This window comes from Balaenoptera borealis, assembly GCF_965194805.1.
Source record: "Balaenoptera borealis genome assembly, chromosome: 7".
Lineage (NCBI taxonomy): Eukaryota > Metazoa > Chordata > Mammalia > Artiodactyla > Balaenopteridae > Balaenoptera > Balaenoptera borealis.
Window position 1 is genome coordinate 23487448 of NC_138864.1, and position 20879 is coordinate 23508326.

At 37.2% G+C, this 20879-nt stretch overlaps 1 protein-coding gene across 3 annotated transcripts in view; it reads left to right on the plus strand.

Moving 5' to 3' along the window:
* RELN (reelin) overlaps positions 1–20879 on the plus strand; it is a 529312-nt gene that overhangs the window by 246960 nt on the left and 261473 nt on the right. For all 3 annotated transcript variants that reach the window (XM_082399695.1, XM_082399693.1, XM_082399694.1), the window contains exons 5-6: positions 10064–10096; positions 12779–12857. In XM_082399695.1, coding sequence (XP_082255821.1) covers positions 10064–10096; positions 12779–12857 — 112 coding nt within the window. The remainder of the gene's footprint in view (positions 1–10063; positions 10097–12778; positions 12858–20879) is intronic.

Genomic DNA, 20879 nt, shown 5'->3' on the forward strand with positions numbered 1-20879 from the left:
AGAACCACTCCAAGCTATCTTCCCCTCTCTCCAGTTCAATCCCCTCTGACAACTACCAGGACCCTCACTGCCAGTGCATCCTCCCCTGTGTCTGTCTTTGGTCATCGTCTGACCTGGTCTTCTTATCACAATGCAGAGACACCTGGAAGAAACCTTTACTTCTGTTAAAGGTGTGTTGTATCCTATTTTCTCCAAAGCCAAAGCCTACTTCTTTAGGAACATTTTTGTTGTCTCTCATTCTTAGAAACAAAGCTTCCCAGTTTAAGCCATTTGGCAACTTTATATGGTAGCTAGTGTCAGTAATGCAATTTCAGATTCAAAGGAACGGTGAAATTGGACCAAAGTGGGTGGTGGGGTGGAGGCAGGCTAGAGTCCTTGGAGAGGCAGAGAATCAGTAACAGACCAACAAAATGTTGAGATAAAAACATTCAAGCAAACTAGAGAGATGAGTCAGTTCAGTGGCAATGGAGCAGGAAGGGTATACTTGGAGATATGCCACTGGGTAAGCACTGGAAAGTTGACAAATTAGGACTGCTCTGACGCATGCATTTTATATTTAATAAAGCAAAGAGTAAAGACCTTTTTGCCAAATTCACATAATTCAGGATCTTAGTAATTCATCTATGTCAGTAATATGAGGCAAAGCAGATACTATCCAAGTGGGAGTGTAATAAATGACGTTGAGCTATATTATACTTCTTCAGGCTACTTATTCTATTTTTTCTATGGTACATTTTTCATGATAAATGTAGAAAAGATGGTGAACTTCCTACAAGCTTAAAAAATTCTCTTATACTGCATAAAACTAGATTGATAGAGTTACTTACTGAGAGATGATTAAAATAAGCTTCCCAGGCCCATTAGTTTACTAGATTTTGGACCCTACTTACACCATATATGTGTGAATATTTTTCAAGGAAATTTCTACTTTTCATTTCACCAAGTTTAATGTGTGCTGTGTTCCTGTTTTTAAGGAAATAATGTTTAGTTATCTCAGACAGTGGATATATTTTTTAAAAATACTGAGTCTTCCTAACTAGTGATTGAAAACATGATTTAAGTTTGTTGAGTTAAATTAAATCCAAGTGGACGTTAATTGGGTGTTTAAGCTGCCCAGACTACTTATACTGAAGGATCTTTTGACAACATTGTACTTTGGCATTTTTCAGAGGTTTGGATCTTCAGTTATTTATTTTCCAAAATATCATAAAATACATTACAACTAAGGAAGAAGGTAGCGTTCAATTCAATTAAGTATTTATTGAAACTCTATTGCCAGCTTAGGCTGGTGTGTTGAGTGGGCATATTTTATGCCTTTGAGGAACTTATTTCTTCTTGGGATAAAAGACATATGCTTAATACACATAACAGCAGTTCTGCATGCTGTAAAAATAAGGGCTGGAATGCGTGATCAAGATAATGGGTTTTTTTGTTTTGTTTTTATTTTTCACACCTTTATTGGAGTATAACTGCTTTACAATGTTGTTAGTTTCTGCTGTATAACAAAGTGAATCAGCTATATGTATACATATATCCCCATATCCCCTCCCTCTTGAGCCTCCCTCCCACCCTCACTATCCCATCCCTCTAAGTCGTCACAAAGCACCGAGATGATCTCCCTGTGCTATGCAGCAATTTCCCACTAGCTATCTATTTTACATTTGGCTGTGTATATACGTCAGTGCTATGCTCTCACTTCATCCCAGCTTCCCCTTCCCCATCCCTGTGCCCTCAAGTCTGTTCTCTACATCTACGTCTTTGTTCCTGCCCTGCCATTAGGTTCATCCGTACTGCTTTTTTAAATTCCATATATATGTGTTAGCATACAGTATTTGTTTTTCTCTTTCTGACTTACTTCACTCTGTATGACAGACTCTAGGTCCATCCACCTCACTACAAATAACTCAATTTTGTTCCTTTTTATGGCTGAGTAATATTCCATTATATATATGTGCCACATCTTCTTTATCCAGTCATCTGTTGATGGACATTTACGTTGCTTCCATGTCCTGGCTATTGTAAATAGTGCTGCCATGAACATTGTGGTACATGTCTCCTTTTGAATTATGGTTTTTTCAGGGTATATGCCCAGTAGTGGGATTGCTGGGTCATATGGTAGTTCTATTTTTAGTTTTTTAAGGAACCTCCATACTGTCCTCCATAGTGGCTGTATCAATTTAAATTCCCACCAACAAGACAGGAGGGTTCCCTTTTCTCCACACCCTCTCCAGCATATATTGTTTGTAGATTTTTTAATGATGGCCATTCTGACTGGTGTGAGGTGACACCTCATTGTGGTTTTATTATGTGTTTCTCTAATAATTAGTGATGTGGAGCATCTTTTCATGTGCCTCTTGGCTATCTGTATGTCTTCTTTGGTGAAATGTCTATTTAGGTCTTCTGCCCGTATTTGGACTGGGTTGTCTGTTGTTGTGATATTGAGCTGCATGTGCTGCTTGTATATTTTGGGGATTAATCCTTTGTCGGTTGCTTCATTTGCAAATATTCTCTCCCATTCTGAGGGTTGTCTTTTCATCTTGTTTATGGTTTCCCTTGCTGTGCAAAACCTTTAAGTATCATTAGGTCCCATTTGTTTTTTATGGTTTTTATTTCCCTTACTCTAGGAGGTGGGTCAAATCCCTCGTTGTGTTTTATGTCAGAGAGTGTTCTGCCTATGTTTTCCTCGAAGAGTTTTATAGTGCCTGGCCTTACATTTAGGTCTTTAATCCATTTTGAGTTTATTTTTGTGTATGGTATTAGGGTGTGTTCTAATTTCATTCTTTTACATGTAACTGTCCATTTTTTCCAGCACCACTTATTGGAGAGGCTGTCTTTTCTCCATTGTATATTCTTGCTTCCTTTATCAAAGATAAGGTGACCATATGTGCGTGGGTTTATCTCTGGGCTTTCTATCTTGTTCCATTGACCTATATTTCTGTTTTTGTGCCAGTACCATACTGACTTGATTACTGTAGCTTTGTACTATAGTCTGAAGTCAGGGAGCCTGATTCCTCCAGCTCCATTTTTCTTTCTCAAGATTGCTTTGGCTCTTTGGGGTGTTTTGTGTTTCCATACAAATTGTAATATTTCTTGTTCTAGTTCTGTGAAAAATGCCATTGGTAATTTGATAGGGATTACATTGAACCTGTAGATTGCTTTGGGTAGTATAGTCATTTTCACAATATTGATTCTTCCAATCCAGGAGCATGGTATATCTCTCCATCTGTTTATGTTATCTTTGATTTCTTTCATCAGTGTTTTATAGTTTTCTGAGTACAGGTCTTTTGCCTCCTTATGTAGGGTTATTCCTAGGTATTTGATTCTTTTTGTTGCGATGGTAAATGGGATTGTTGCCTTAATTTTTCCTTCTGATCTTTCGTTGTTAGAGTATAGGAATGCAAGAGATTTCTGTGCATTAATTTTGTATCCTGCAACCTTGCCAAATTCATTGATTAGCTCTAGTCCTTTCCTGGTGGCATCTTCAGGATTTTCTATGTAAAGTATGATGTCATTGGCAAACAGTGAGAGTTTTACTACTTCTTTTCCATTTTGTATTCCTTTTATTTCTTTTTCTTCTCTGATTGCTGTGGCTAGCACTTCCAATACTATGTTAAATAATAGTGGCGAGAGTGGACATCCTTGTCCTTTTCCTGATCTTAGAGGAAATGCTTTCAGTTTTTCACCATTGAGAATGATGTTTGCCATGGGTTTGTTGTATATGGTTTTTGTATGTTGCGGTAGGTTCCCTCTATGCCCACTTTCTGGAGAGTTTTTATCATAAATATGTGTTGAACTTTGTTCAAAGCTTTTCCTGCATCTATTGAGATGATCATATGGTTTTTATTCTTTAATTTGTTAATATGGTATATCATATTGATTGTTTTGCATATATTGAAGAATCCTTGCATCCCTGGGATAAATCCCACTTGATCATGGTGTATGATCCTTTTAATGTGTTGTTGAATTCTGTTTGCTAGTATTTTGTTGAAGATTTTTGTGTCTATATTCATCAGTGATATTGGTCTATAATTTTCTTTTTTTGTGATATCTTTGTCTGCTTTAGGTATCTGATGGTGGCCTCATAGAACGAGTTTGGGAGTGTTCCTCCCTCCGCAATTTTTTGGAAGTGTTTGAGAAGGATAGGTGTTAACTCTTCTCTAAATGTTTGTTAGAATTTGCCTGTGAAGCCATCTGGTCCTGGACTTCTGTTTGTTGGAAGATTTTTAATTGTAGTTTCAGTTTCATTACCTGTGATTGATCTGTTTATATTTTCTAATTCTTCGTGGTTCAATCTTGGAAGGTTGTGCTTTTCCAAGACTTTTTCCATTTCTTTCAGGTTGTCCATTTTATTGGCATATAGTTGCTTGTAGTAGTCTCTTATGATCTTTTTGTATTTCTGTGGTGTCAGTCGTAATTTCTCCTTTTTCATGTGTAATTCTATTGATTTGCGTCCTCTCCCTTTTTTTCTTGATGAGTCTGGCTAAAGGTTTATCAATTTTGTTTATCTTCTTGAAGAACCAGCTTTTAGTTTTATTGATCTTTGCTATTGTCTTCTTTGTTTCTATTTCATTTATTTCTGCTCTGATCTTTATGATTTCTTCCCTTCTACAAATTTTGGGTTTTCGTTGTTCTTCTTTTTCTAGTTGCTTTAGGTGTAACCTTAGATTGTTTATTTGAGGTTTTTCTTGTTTCTTGAGGTGAACTTGAATTGCTATGAACTTCCCTCTTAGAACTGCTTTTGCTGCATCCCATAGGTTTTGGATCATCATTTTATCATTGTCATTTGTTTCTAGGTATTTTTTGATTTCCTCTTTGATTTCTTCAGTGATCTCTTGGTTATTTTGCAGCAGACTGTTTAGCCTCCATGTATTTGTGTTTTTTACTGTTTTTTCCCTGTAATTGATTTCTAATCTCATAGTGTTGTGGTCAGAAAAGATACCTGATACGATTTCAGTTTTCTTAAATTTTCCAAGGTTTGATTTGTGACCCAAAATGTGATCTATTCTGGAGAACGTTCTGTGTGCACTTGAGAAGAAAGTGTATTCTTCGCTTTCAGGTAGAATGTCCTAAAAATGTCAATTAAGTCTATCTGGTCTATTGTGTCATTTAAAGCTTTTGTTTCCTTATTTATTTTCTGTCTGGATGATCTGTCTATTGGTGTAAGTGGGGTGTTAAAGTCCCCCACTATTATTGTGCTACTGTCGATTTCTCCTTTCATGGCTGTTAGCATTTGGTTTATGTATTGAGGTGCTTCTGTGTTGGGTGCATAAATATTTGCAATTGTTATGTTTTCTCTTGGATCAGTCCCTTGATCATTATGTAGTGTCCTTCCTTATCTCTTGTAACAGTCTTTATTTTAACGTCTATTTTATCTGATATGAGTATTGCTACTCCAGCTTTCTTGTTATTTCCATTTGCGTGGAATACCTTTTTCCATCCCCTCACCTTCAGTCTGTATGTGTCCCTAGGTCTGAACTGGGTCTCTTGTAGACAGCATATATAAGGGTCTTGCTCTTGTATCCATTCAGCCAGTCTGTGTCTTTTGGTTGGTGTATTTAATCCCTTTGCATTCAAAGTGATTATCAATATGTATGTTCTTATTATCATTTTCTTAATTGATTTGGGTTTGTTTTTGTGGGTCTTTTTCTTCTCTTTTGTTTCCCGCTTAGAGAAGTTCCTTTAGCATTTGTTGTAAAGCTGTTTTGGTGGTGCTGAATTCTCATAGCTTTTGCTTGTCTGTATAGCTTTTGATTTCTCCATTGAATCTGAATGAGATCCTTGCTGGGTAGAATAATCTTGGTTGTAGGTTTTTCCCTTTCATCACTTTAAATATGTCTTGCCACTCCCTTCTGGCTTGCAGAGTTTCTGCTGAAAAATCAGCTGTTAACCTTATGGGGATTAAGACAATGGTTTTTGAAGCTGGCTTTTTATCAGAATCAGCTGAGGAGGTTTTTAAAAATACAAATTCTGAGTTTCCATTCTCAGAGATTCTGATTCAGAGGGTCGTTTCTAAACGGCCCCTCCCTGATGATTAGATTGGCGGTGGTTCAGTGAAAGATGCCATGTGCCAAAATTTCGGAAAGGGAGATATCAATTTGGGTAGACTCCTTAGATTAAAGTACACTAAAACATAACATTCTCTTTATTGCCTCCAGGCCTTAGTCACCAGAGTCATTTAAAGTCAAGTAGGTAATTTAATTGATGCCTCTGCAGACATTTTGTTACACTTATCTACCCATTGTACTGACTAGAAAATATTTCTGAGAATTGCCATAAATAGTATACTTAATTTAACTAACTTATTTCCCAGTTTTTTTCAAGTTACATATTTTACAAATATCAGTGTTATTTCCTGCCCATCTTAACAATTTATCCCATGAATACAGAGACCCCCTTTGGTAAGGTAGTTAATATTGGACATGGTAAAATGATATGATATCCTAAGAAACACAGCAAACAAAACATCCCTTTGGTCCAAGTCCCTTGTTAGCTGCTACAAAATCTCATTTCTTGTCTTTGCAGTGAACCTTCTTGAAAAAGTAGTTTGTACAGTAGTTGAGAGAGTTGCCACTGAGGCCAAATTCCCTGGGTTCATCTACAGACCCTGCTTAACACTGTGCCTTGGTAACAGGATATTCTCAGTAGATACCAGCTTTATTAGGATTATTTTGGCCTCTCCTTTAACCCTCTTCTCTCTTAAAACTCTCTCTTTTCCTTATATCCATAATAAAATGCACTCCTTCTTGGTTTCCTTTGCTAGCTCCTGTTCTACCAGTCCCTGAAATGCACAGTTACCTCTTCATTTCACTATTTTTTTTTTTTCCCTATGCTCTCTCTGAGTGACATGCTGGTCTGCTTCCATGACTTCACCACCTCCTGTGTGATAATGCTTCCTTAATTGATGAACAGTACAGATATCCCTCCTAGCTCTTGCTTGGAACTGTCCAATAGAAGTATAATGTGAGCCACAGGTATAATTTTAAATATTCTAGAAGCCACATTTAAAAAACAAAACCAAAAAAAAGATAAGTTTAATAATGCAGTTTAATTCACACAGACTATATAAATACTAAGTATTTTGATATAATATAATCAATATAAAATTGGGATTTTTACAGTTTTGTACTAATTATCTGAAATCTGGTCTGTATTTTACAGTTAAAGCACATTTTTTAATTGAAGTATAGTTGATTTACAATGTTGTATTAGTTTCTAGTGTACAACAGTGATTCAGTTCCATATATATATACACACACACACACACACACATATATATATACATACACACTCTTTTTCAGGTTATTTTCCATTATAGGTTATTACAGGATACTGACTATAGCTCCCTGTGCTATACAGTAGGACCTTGTTGTTTATTTTATATATGGTAGTGTTACAGCACATCTTAAATATTGGAATACTTGGTCTGTATTAAGATCTTTTTAAAAATAAATAAATAAATAAATTTATTTATGGTTGTGTTGGGTCTTAATTGTGGTGAGCAGGGGCTACTCTTGGTTGTGGTGTGCGGGCTTCTTATTGTGGTGGCTTCTCTTGTTGCAGAGCACGGCCTCTAGCATGCCGGCTTCAGTAATTGTGGCAAGTGGGCTCCATAGTTGTGGCTCACGGGCTCTAGAGCACAGGCTCAGTAGTTGTGGTGCACAGGCTTAGTTGCTCCACGGCATGTGGGATCTTCCCAGACCAGGGCTCGAACCCATGTCCCCTGCATTGGCAGGCGGATTCTTAACCACTGCGCCACCAGGAGAGCCCTGTATTAAGATTTTGTAAATTTTACCTTTGAAAACTGGATTCACATATCAAAGTATTCCATACCTACTTAAAGGTGTTCCAATAACTGATTCGAATATAAAAAATTTATTTTCCTTTAATATCCACACCCACCTTAACAAGATTTGTCCATCTTTTTTCAGAAGAGCTGATTTAACTTTGGTACAAAAACATGTCAGTTTGAAAACTATGTGTGTCCAAGTAAATTCATTTACTCTTGTGTCAGCCTAGTATTATTAACATGGGATTCACAGGGATATTACATAAGTTGAAAAGCAACTCAAAAATTATCAATATCAACAAGAAATTCTTCAAATATTTTTGGAGTTTTTTGCAGACAATTTAGAAAATTGTCAATTGCAATTAAAATCTGCATATTGGGGGCTTCCCTGGTGGCGCAGTGGTTGAGAGTCTGCCTGCCAGTGCAGGGGACATGGGTTCGAGCCCTGGTCTGGGAGGATCCCACATGCCGCGGAACAACTAAGCCAGTGAGCCACAGCTACTGAGCCTGCGCGTCTGGAGCCTGTGCTCCACCACAAGAGAGGCTGCGACAGTGAGAGGCCCGCGCACCGTGATGAAGAGCGGCCCCCGCTCGCCGCAACTGGAGAAAGCCCTTGCACAGAAACGAAGACCCAACACAGCCAAAAATAAATAAATAAATAAATTAATTATTTTAAAAAATCTGCATATTGATCATATTAGGAAAATATGTCAGATTATTATTTATTTGTATGTTGGAGGTTTCAATTTCAACATGAATTCTCTTACGTTTTCCAACTACCTTGCAAATAAACTCTTGCTTTCCTTGAGGCTTCAAGTTCAGTTCACTCATATGTAGTGTGATATTAGTGAGGGAACGTGCATCCGTGTGCCTTGTTTTTGTCATTGGTTATTGGGTAATTGGCAATTATTCCTTTTGTTTCAAAAAATTCTTAGAGTTAACAGTTCAGTGAATCCTTGTAAAACTCCTCATAACCAATAACCTTTGGCGTAAAACACAAAATCATTAAATTTTTCTTCTGGGTTTTTTTTTTTTCTTGATTTCTGTAAACTAGTGATGATTCAGAGCATTTGCATGTGTATTCTAACAACTGTATCTATGACACTTTCCACAGAACCTACTTCATAAAACTGAGCACAAGTATTTTCAATATATATAATATGTTGGTATGCAGCAGTAAGACAAACATCAGTCTCTAGTTTTAAAGTGCTCTTAAGTCTGGATTTTTCATCTAACATAACTGAAGCACTGACCATCGTGATAGAAACTAATTTTTTTAATATCCAACTGAAGTTCTTCTTTAATGAATGTAAAAGATTTTAAGTTCTAATTTTTAGATAGTGATTGACAATATTTCATCATAGATTTGGAAGTCCTTTGAGAAAAAAACATAACCAAAGTATTAATTGGCCAGTGTCCCTTATTTCCTAACTCTTATCAGAGTGCCCTTTTGTAAAATGCATATTTGAACATGCACTCCTTTGCTGATAAATGTTCAGGAGATCATCATGGTTCCATGGTAAAATCCAAATTCCTTAACATTCAGTTCCATGATCTTGGCCTCCCAATCTTACCAACTTCACTTTTCCACCCCCTCCTCTTAAACTTCCTTCTAGTCATGCTGAAATTGTTGTGGTTCTTGTAAAAGGCCGTTCTGTCTTACCTCTCAATGCCATTTCACTTTCACTCCAGAAAGAAGCACATCTCCCCTCCCTTACCCCCACCTATCTTCCTCCTGCTAGTCTTTCAAAACTCAGCAGCCTCTCCTGACAACCCTCTTCTCCTGGGCAGCCTGGAATTAGTATCCCTCCCTTGTCCCCCTTTTCACCCCAGGAGCTCTGAACACTCTCCCATAGCACTTATTACACTATATTGTAGTTGTCTCCACCAGATGGTAAGCTCTTTGAGGGCAAGGATGGTGCTTTTTGTCTCTATACCTCACACACACAACAGCCCATGGCATGTAATGGGTACTCACATCACATTTATATTGTGTGTTTTAAGGGATACCTGACTAAACTTGCATAATAAATAACTGCCCTGTATGTAAGGGGTTCTACTTTTCACTTTGACTTTTAAATATAATGAATAGTGAGTTGGCCGTCTTATTTTAGGATGTTAATTGGCATTTTCTTCTTACTCCTCTAAAAAGGTTCTATCTAGCCATTTAATTTGTTTAGTATGACTAAGTTTTGTAACTGTGTTTGTGATTATTTATTAATGGATTTTGCTCTTGTTGCTAATCAATCACCTTTCCCTTTTTCTCTCTCGGTCCAGCTCCAACAGAGGCCACTATGCACCCGCATCTAGGTAAGTGTTTGAGACCCCGATGTCACTGACCCTAGTACTAGATCTACTTGTTTCACTCCTCTGCCATGTGAGCAGGTGATACAGAGGTGAGGAAACTCTCTGCCCTCTCTGATTCGCTGATCATTCACTGAAATCAGACTCAGGTCCAGATTATGCTTGAACCCGGGACCTCACCTTATGAGGTGATACAGCTGCCCAGCTGGGGCTAATGGAGGGACTTCTGAACCTGTTCGTACATTTATCCTTGGGATCCTGTTGAGTGTGATCTTTTGACACAGTGTTCTAATGCTGAAATTTCCCCAGAGCCCCTACCCATCATAAATAGTAGAGCATGGAGGCAATGGGCAAGGAGCTGTGAGTATGGAGGAGTTGAGATTATTTCAGGTCTGAGATAGCTGCTCAAAGTAGTATTGGGTTGTAAAAAGAGAAATAATTTGGCCATTTCTTCAAAAATTAAAATGAGGTTGTTTAAATAACTAAATGCTTTTTTTAATGGTACCATGTAAAGTTGCCACCTCTCATTTTTCTCATGATCTTTTCATTCTGCCGTGTACTTAGTGGGCCACAGTTCTTGAGGCAGGGTTGTATAGTGGTTAATAGCACAGATTTGAAGCCAAACCAACTGGATTTATCTCACTTTCACCACTTGCTAGCAACGTGATATTGGGCAGGTTATTTAACCTCTCTGTGCCTCAGTTTCCTCATCTATAAAATGGAAGTCATAATAGTACCTACCTCCTATGGTTGTTATGAGGATTAAATGAATTCATATTTGTAAAGTATATAGTCAAGGATATAATAATGTTTGTAAAGAAATAAGTACATGAACAAATAACCATAGAGGCTTACCCGTGCCTTTGTAAAAAAATCTCTAGAAAGCAAATAATCTTTAAGAGTTAAATTTCTCATAGGTGACAGTGAAGACTTATTTTAAAAGCAGTTTCCTACACACACTATTTAATAAAAATGAAAAGAAGTCATCCTAGCTGGCTCCAGCTTTTTCAGATGTCTCTCTCTGTGGGACTTGCAGATGGGTCAGTATTTGTCTCTTGGGCTTTCTCTTTCAACCTGTAAACCCAATTAATTTATTTTTCTCTTTGGAAAATCTGCCTTGAGAAGCTCTACTTTTATGTAATGCTACAGCTTGGGGCTCCTCTTCTTTGGCAGATGAACGCAAGCACTTAGAAGCATGCCTTCTAGCAGCCGAGGCAGGCTGGTGACCCGCAGTGGCCCAGCTGAGCCTCGACCAGGTTAGGTATTTGAGAGAGCGGTACCCTGTAGGCATTTCAGACACTGCATCTAATTGCTCAGAGGAGTCATTAAATCACTCCCACGCACAGAAGACATCACGGTGTTCTCTCCAGTGTAAATCCATATTCTCCCTATTGTCAGGCCTAAGGCTTCGAGTCTGAACAGCCATTTCTCTCAATACATGCTGATTCACTGGTTTCCCGGACTTCGTTATGTGCTTACCTGCTGGCATACCTGGTATAAAGAGGGTGAGGATGGCTGCAGGTGGCAAAGAGAATTTAGAAGTGTGCTTCCTGGTATTTGGAGGTGATTTTAATTACCCAGTGATTTCAGTGAATTATATTCAAGTGAGCCCCCCAAAAAAGGGTAAAATGTCACTTTTGAAAAAAATAAAAAATTTTGGTTATGTTTTATTAATCAAATCATATGATTTTAATTTTCCCGAAAAGCATGTGTAGACTAGTCCTAACAAATTTATACAGACCCAGAGAATTTATATTAGCTGAAACAAATTTCCCAAGCAAACCATGGGAATCAGATGAGGAGGTTTTTTGAGCACTAGCTTCATTTTTTAACAACTCGAGTAGAAATAATTATCATTCCTCATACAACCTTAAAAATGAGCCTACTTACATGGTAGTTGGTCATGAAATTGTTTTTACTCGTCCACCCTCTATTCAGTGGAAATATCACATACTCTACAGTTTATGAAAACATTCTTTGCTTTTGGCATGACCCAAGTTCTTCTGTAGCTTAAAAATAAGTATTTAATACAATGTCAAGTGTAACGATAATATATATAAGACTATGGATGGTTCCCTGGCATTCTTCCTGACTTCTAACATGACTTTATTTGGGAGTTTTACTTATTCATGTAGATAATTTCTCCTGTGCAGCTCTAAGGGGGAAAAATGTTAACAATTTGAAACACATTAAGTAAACAATGAGTGAATATAGGGAATGAGAGAAAGCAAGCCAGGGCAAGAGGGATAGTAGGAAAGAGAAGAGGAAATGGGTTAGTAAATACCATCAATGTTAGCTGACAATAAATAGTCACAATGTTCTGTTCCCTTCAATGCTCTAAAATGAGTTAGACACTGACCTTGTTCTGGGTGTGTCGAGCTATGAGGGGCAAGTCTTGGGTGACATCTCCTTGTAGGTTAGTGCTGACCTTGGTCTTCCCACCTCTGCAGCCTGGTGACACCTTGGTAGGGTTCTCTTTGGGGGCTCTGGTTTCCAGACTTCTAAACAACAGAGTGACTCTTTCACTTAGTAGTTTAGGGACAAAGCAAATATAATCATCTGCTCATTTAAAATCCAGTTGTAATTTAAAATACTGTTATTCCTCATAAATGCAGCATGTTGACTCTTTTGTGTAGCTAAATCTATTGTTTAGTATAATCCTTTTCTAAATTTTTGTTCTTCTTTTAGCTGAAATTCATAGCGACAGTATTATCCTACGAGATGACTTTGACTCCTACCACCAAAAGGAATTGAATCCAAACATATGGTAAGTTATAGGAACATGCCTCACTTTGGTCTGTATAATGCAAAAAAAATTTTTTTAATTAAAAAAATGATTCTGACTGCTCCTTTGGAGTAGTTACATAAAATGAAATTGCTCTTTAGCTCTAAGGTATCAGTGAGAATTGTTCAACTAGGGAACTGGGCTTACTGTCGCCAGCAGAATGTCTTTTTTTTTTTTTTTCCAATTCAGCATAATGATTTTATTTTATTTTTTTTTAACATCTTTATTGGAGTATAATTGCTTTACAATGGTGTGTTAGTTTCTGCTTTAAAACAAAGTGAATCAGCTATACATATACATATATCCCCATATCTCCTCCCTCTTGCGTCTCCCTCCCACCCTCCCTATCCCACCCCTCTAGGTGGTCACAAAGCACCTAGCTGAAGAATGTCTATTTCTTGACTTCTTTAAGAACTGAATCTAGTTGCCCCTCAAAGCCATGCGTGTGATCAGTTGTTTTCTTTCAGTTGTACAAGTTCTTTACATAGAAAACATTGTGCTTTACGATGTCTAATAATTGCATTTTGCCAAACGAAAGAAGGGAAATGGTTTATCTGAAAATGATAGATGATTTGAGTCACACTTCCAAATAACTTCTATGTTACTGGGTTACCTCATTTATACTCCAGTCTTTCCTTCCAAGACTGTTTAGGGGCAACACCATGGGATTTTGGAGGGCAAAGAAATAATGAACCAAAATGCATTCATTAGAAACTTGTTGAACACATAAATGGATGCACGAATTTGTTGGCAGTTTGTTGTATTTTTGCTGATTTTGGAGAAATGCGTCTATCCACCCAGACCTATAGTCTGCGTAATTTGAGAGAATATATGAATGTGGATTTTCTGTGGTGCTAAATGTTTTTGTGTACATGATTAAGAGTTAAGATAAATTAGAAACTCTAATGTAATCAAGTTGCAACCAGAATCCAAGCAATACTCAAGACTAGAAAGAGAATAAAACCATTTCATTCTCAAATGTCAGAGTATGATATTCATTTGCTTTTCCTTATTTTTATTGTTCAACAAATATCAAGCAGTAATTATTTTATTTATATAGTACATTAAAAAGAGATGTGGTTCCTTCTCTCAAATAGCTTATAGTTCTGTAGAGGAGACACTAAAAACATATTTTTAAAAAGCTTGTAATCCAGGATAGAAATCCTTAAGTGTAATAGAGGATTACAAATAGCATACTGCAGTTCTGAAAAAGGAGGGATGACTCTGGTGAGAGTTTCTTGGAGAAAGTGGTCCTTGACCTGACAGTTGAAGATGACATACAGATTTAGAGAGTGTTGGTGCTTAAATATAGACAGAGAAACTTTTTATATCTTTTCTAGAAAGAAATATAGATCTAGAGAATGTAAATACACAAAAAAATCAGACTAGACAGAGATATAAAGTCTTAAAATTGATATGCCATTTAAAGAAATAATTTATCAACAAAATTTCACTTCCCTCTGAACATATCCTAAATATAAATTTCCTAAAATAAATTGAAAATCTTTTTTAAGAAAATGCCAAAAAAAAAAAAAAAAGAATTTTCTAAGCATTAGTTTTACCCAAGAAAAATTCTCTAGTTCTCCTCACTTTTGGCTTTTTTATATCCCATTAGTATAAATGTTATCAGATGATTGTTTCTTTCAAGGCAAGTTCATTTCTGTCAAGCTAATTCATTTTCTTCAGTGAGTTTTCTTGACAAATACAAAATGTGACTTTTATGTGGTCCAAATTCTGCTGTTTTTAAAATCAATAAAACATGATTGATTTTGCTTCACCCATTTTCATGACTTATCTGATAGATGCTTTCTTGACCGAAGTTATGGATTTTATGTCCCTTTTACTTAAGCTATGGTTTTTCTTAATGTTTTAAAAAACCTTTTATTAACTTTAAAAAGCCACATACTTCTGTCTTCTATCAAATGTGCTTCAGAGTAATTTTACTTTATCCCTTATTGCCCACAATCTCGTTCATCTAGCCTCTTTAAGATTAAAAAAACAAAACAAAACAAAACAAAAAACAAACAAACAAACAAAAACCATGAGGCTCTCATCATTTGAGAGATGGCTTTGTTAAACAAAGGTGGCAGGGGTTTTGAGATCAGGCTGGTCTGGTTTGACTCTTGAGCTAACCACTTGCCAGCTGGGTATCTGAGAAAAGCAAAAAGCTTGCTTTACCACTCTGAGCTCTGTTTCCTTGTCAGTAAAAGTGAGCCAAATACTGTCGTAACAGCATTGTTTTAAAGTCTGATGAGCCTGAAAAGGTCTGGCACCTCGCCTGATGTATTGACGCTGCTCAGTACAAATCAGTTCCCTCCCCGCCTCTCTTACTCTCTCTCTCTCCTTCCCTGCCTTTCTGTCTTCTTCCCTCCCTCGCTCCCTCCCTTCTTTCCTTTCTTTCTTCCTCCTGTGGAATATCTGCACATTGGTCTACGTGGCTCCCGTAAGCCCAGATATGACCCCAAATCATTATTATTAAAATACTCTTCAGCCAATTTATGTAAATGAGTCCCCAAGTCTTCCCTCACTGTATTTGGATGAAAAACAGACTTCAAATCAAATATATCTGTATTATATAATATATGGAATATATATTAATGAAAATATAGCAGAGTCATAGAGAAAATGAGGGTATTAGATGCTTAAGCCCCCTTAAAATAGACATAAGCTCCCTAAAGTTAGAAACAAATACAATCAAATATTCCAGTGAAATATATCCAATAAAGTAACAAAGTCCTATGTTGTTTTGGAATCTCATAGGCAGTTTTCACTCTCCTGACATCTCTGTTCTCTTGGTATACATATTGACATGTGAGTTTTGTCCCTTATGATATTGTCTTTGATTTTTTTACCCCATGGAATTAGAAACCACTGGGCAGCTTTGTGGCAACTGAAAAGGAGAATCCTTGCTGACAACTTATAACTCTTTGCCACTACCACTCACCACCAGATAGAAAGAAGCATGAGGCCTGGTGTGCTGCTTTTGGACAAATTCCCGAGACTCGATAATCACTCAATAATTTGCCACAAGAGCAAAACATGCTTTTATGAGCATATTTCTTCCATGGAATTGAAAAGCATCATATGCATTATTTAACTTGTAATTTTTAAGGACAAGCAAAAGGAGAAATTATGAAACTAAAGTCCCGTCTGTGCAATGATGGGGAGAGAGATCAGTTTAACAGTTAATCACTCACAGCTTATTTGCTTCCATTGACTTCATCTCATGAAATCAACTTTTTTTCCACTTCATTTCATGTAACTTTTGATATCCAAATTTCTTATCTTCTGTACAAATGACTGTACACAAAAAACAAGGAACATAAAACGATACTAGTATTATTATGAATGAACGTAACAACCAAGTTATTATTCCAAGTGTATGACGGCAGTTGGAATAGAGCCAAGAAAGTTTTTTACACCAATTCAATATTGAATGTACTGTCTCTCTGCTTAGTTTAAATATTAGATTTGATTTAAAAATTAAATGTACTTGGTGAAAAGTTCAATAATATTAAAACATAATAAAAATAAACCTTCCTACACTAGATCTATATTCCCTCCCTCTAGAGGCATCAACTGTTACCAGTTTCTTCCAGTCTTTCCAGAAATTGTTTAGGCTTACGCAGGTGTCACCGTTATGAATTCTGTCTACAAACTTGGGTATCAGAGAAATAAAACTTTATTTTTTTTTATAATCCAACTTAATTTCTTTTCACTGTCCCCCTTTTACCAGTGGTGAAAACTTTAATTTCAGTCAACTTTGGCTTGCCCTCTCCCATTTTTCTGGTGTTGTAGTTAAGTCTCAGAGAGCTTATTAGTTCAAAAGCAAGGGGTAGGGTGGGGATGCACCTCTGGTCCCCCAGTCCTCTGTTCCTGCAGGTGCTCACTGAGTCTTCCCTATCTCATCCAGTTTTTGGTGACTGGTCCACACAGGTAGCCTTCGCAACTGTCCTAACCACTCCTTCATGGCAATTGCTCTGTTTTGAGCCCTGCTTGAGGGCATGAAAACCTCTGCTGCTCCTGGGCCTGGACTGTGGGTGTCTTTGAGATGCTCTGATGTGCTCTCATGCCGCTATGGTCCTTCTGCCTCCCTGAGATGTAGAGTATAGGATCCTTCTGCTCTTTGCCCCCCAGATCTCTTTGGGGCTCTGCCAGAGAAGTGACCTTTTATCTCCCATTCTCTCAGCCACTTCTGATTGCTTTGTTTGAATGAAAGATGAGAAGTAAAGTTACAAATGAAGACAACAGCAAAACCCCTTCATGGGAATATAGTGGCGTCTTAGGCTTGATGAGAGTGAGGCTTCTCCACTTTAACTTTGCCCTGATGCTGGGCTGCATGCAGGTTGACCTCTGAACCACAATAGTAACTTCTTCTGTTCAAATGTGCCATTGAACCCAAGGGGGTGAGAGAGAGTGTGGATGGAGCCACACCGACTTATCAGCACTACTGACAATTCTCCATTATCAAGTGTGTTCAGTGTGATTACACTCCTGAAGATGGAGGGGGATCGATAGGGTCTTGTTCCTGTAGAGACAGCCCTACAACCAAAAAGAAAAAAAGGTAGGAAGAAAAACCTCATATAACTAAATTTAGAAGGAAAGTAAGAACCTACAAATACGCTCTATCTCAACATTTCATTTAAGCATCTACTACTTGTGTCTCAACTACATTTTTATAGTTTTTTAAAAATCTTTATTGAATTTGTTATAATATTCCCTTTGTTTTTTTCATGTTTTGGTTTTTTGGCCCCAAGGCATGTGGGCCCCTTGCATTGGAAGGCGAAATCCCAACCACTGGACTGTCAGGGAAGCCCCCATAGTTTATTTTTATGTATTAACTATTTTAGTATGATATAAACACTGCCAGTATTCCATATGAATGGAGAGAAATCTTGATTTTTTTTTATTAAAAAGAAATATACCTAATAGCCCAAAACTGGGAACATCCCAGGTACCCATAAACAGGAGAATGGATAAACAATGATACATCCATTCAGTGGCCTACTACTCAGCAATAAAAAGGAATGAATTATTGATAGTTGAAACAACATGGTTGGATTTTAAAAATATTATGTTGAATGAAAGAAGGCAGACCCAAAATAGTTCTTACTGTATGATTTCACTTATATGAAATCTAGAATAGACAAAATTATCTAAAGTGCTAGAAATTAGATTAGTGATTGTTTCAGAGATGGGGAATTGACTGGCAAGGGGCATGAGGAACTTTCTGGGGTGATTAATACATTATATATAATCTTGAGGGAGCATGGGTTACATAGATGTATACCTTTGTCAAAACTTGAGATCCATATATTACACTGTGTGCAAATCTACCTCAATAAAAAATTTCAGGGCCTTCCCTGGTGGCGCAGTGGTTAAGAATCCGCCTGCCAATGCAGGGGACACGGATTTGAACCCTGGTCCAGGGAGATCCCACATGCCGCGGAGCAACTAAGCCCATGCGCCTCAACTACAAAGCCTCGCTCTAGAGCCCGCGAGCCACAACCACTGAGCCCATGCACCACAACTGCTGAAGCCCGCGCCTAGAACCCATGCTCCACAACAAGAGAAGCCACCGCAATGAGAAGCCCACGCACCGCAATGAAGAGTAGCCCCCTCTTGCCCTTCAAGAAAGCCCTCACACAGCAACGAAGACCCAACATAGCCAAAAAATAAAATAAATAAATTTTAAAAAATTTCAACAGTAATAAAAAAACAGGGAGAAGAGTTAAGAAATAGGAGACATTTCTGATTCATAACTTGGGTTAAAAATAGTTCAAAGAGAGGGAGAGAGAGAGTTAAAGGAACTAAAAAAGTGAATGAATTTTTAAAAACATTTTAAGTTTTCTTAAGAGGTGTCTTTACTCTCTAAGCACTTACAAAGTCTAGAAGGAATCTTTGTTTTGCTTAACAGATTATCCCTTTAATGCTTGTTTTGTGAAGATCACAGAAGGCATCCAGAGCTATAATATCACTAGGCTCTGATGTTCTAGTGGGAAATGTGCGACTGTTAGAAAACATGATGACAAATAGCAACTAGAAGACAACAGATGTTTCCCCTCCAGCACAATAATAATAGCAGAGATGTTCTATTCAGCAGAGATCAGGGAAGAACAAGAGCCACTCGTCAGAAGAAGCATCTTAGATGAATAAGCTGTGATGCCGACAGGGATATGAGACATCAAGAAAAAGGACACAAATGAAGTTGTCTCAGATCCTATGGCAAATGAAGACGTCTGTCAATTGGCTTATCATACAGAAAGCCCCACAATTTACAGCCAAGGAAGCTAAAGCTGTGGCTGGCATTGCATAGGGTTGCTTGAATCAAGAAAAGACTAGGACATTTCCATTTTTATATGTAAAAGATCATACTACAGGACTAGAGAAATTGAGATCACAGACTCTGCTGCATGTAATATTTTCTTGAAAATACAAATTTATTGGAGAAATTATTCAGAAATGGAGCAAAAAGTTTGGTGAATTGGCTTATTAAAGTTTATTTGCTTTGAGAAAAATAATTATCTGAACAAAGACTCTAAAAAGACTGAAATTTTAGTTTGGAGGTGAGTTATTCTGGCTGGAGCTTTATTTATTCAGTGATTAGTAGATTAGCCCATAAGAGAAAACAAGTCAAGTGAAGAGTAAAACTACTTCAGAGCTCCTTAGTATCTTGGAGCCCCCATTGAGAACTACAGCAGAGGGAACTCCATTTAGTAGCCAAGTATGAGAACCACAATGTAAATGGAGTTTCCAGGTAATCAGAACAAAGTATTAATAAGTCTGATGAACAATGTCACTGGGAAAAAACTGGATAAAAGTGCATCCACTTTGCTCAATGTCCACCAGGCCAATGGGGAGTAAGACTTGGAAGACAGTGTTGGGTGAAGGGGAGCACTGACCATGGGCATCAAAGGCGCCACATCACTGCTGAAGGATGTCCAAGGGATTTTTTTGTAGTGATGATCACTTGGAAGACATATCACCTAATAGGCTTACCCATGTAACATGGAACATACACCTTACAAGTTTTCAAGACCAGGTGACTACGGGAGATCATGAGTAGGTGAGAAAAGTCTGGCAAAATAAATATTTTATCGGATGACACACCTTTGCCAGAACTTCTAATATATCACTGTATTTTGGGGTTGTGGAATTATAATTTGATTTTTAGGGTTTAATGGTCCAATATTCTGATCTTACGTGCATCTTTTTCTACTTTTTCTCTCATCTTTTCCCTCTTGACTTCACCTTTTTCTACTATCTCTCACTCTCTCTTCTCTTTTGTTAATAACTTTTTTCTCTTATTATTAAACTCTCCTCTAACCTTCGTCTCTTGCTTCCTTCCCCTCCTTCCTCTTACCATGATGTAATTGCTCTGGGGAAAACTTCATCTACAATAGAAAGGTTAACCAGGAGGTGTCCTACTAATAAAATAAGGTGTGAATCTGGAGGCTTATTATTTCCTTCTTTAATCTCTGTTTTATATGACAGAAAAAAGAACTCACTCAATGGAATTAAATGCCAAGTACATTTGAAACAAGTGAGAAAATATTTCCTCAAGCAGTATGTAGTGGAATTCAGCATAGTAGGAAGTCAGAATATTGCATGCAGTAGTAGGGTGTAGATGGGTTATTTTTAATCCAAATAATATTTGCCATTATACCTCTTAGCAAAGGTGAGATCAAATTTTTAAACTCCCTGGTGAAATAAGAAGAGTTCTCTTACCTTCCTCAGTGAGAAGTAATGAGAAAGAATGAGCTATAAATGGAGTTTGTTATTTTCACATTTAGAGCATGTGTTAGCTCCTTAGAAAAAAGGCATGACATCGTTGAAGGTGATATTATTCTCAGTCTTATAGAGTGAACTTTCCTTGCTGTTTTTCTAAAAATATTCCACATTTACAAAGAGAAGAGGATTTTATGAGGGTTTTTTTTTAAGCTTGATCTTTCACAAGTAAATAGTCATACCTTTTTACTATAAAACATTGTCTCTTTGCTATAA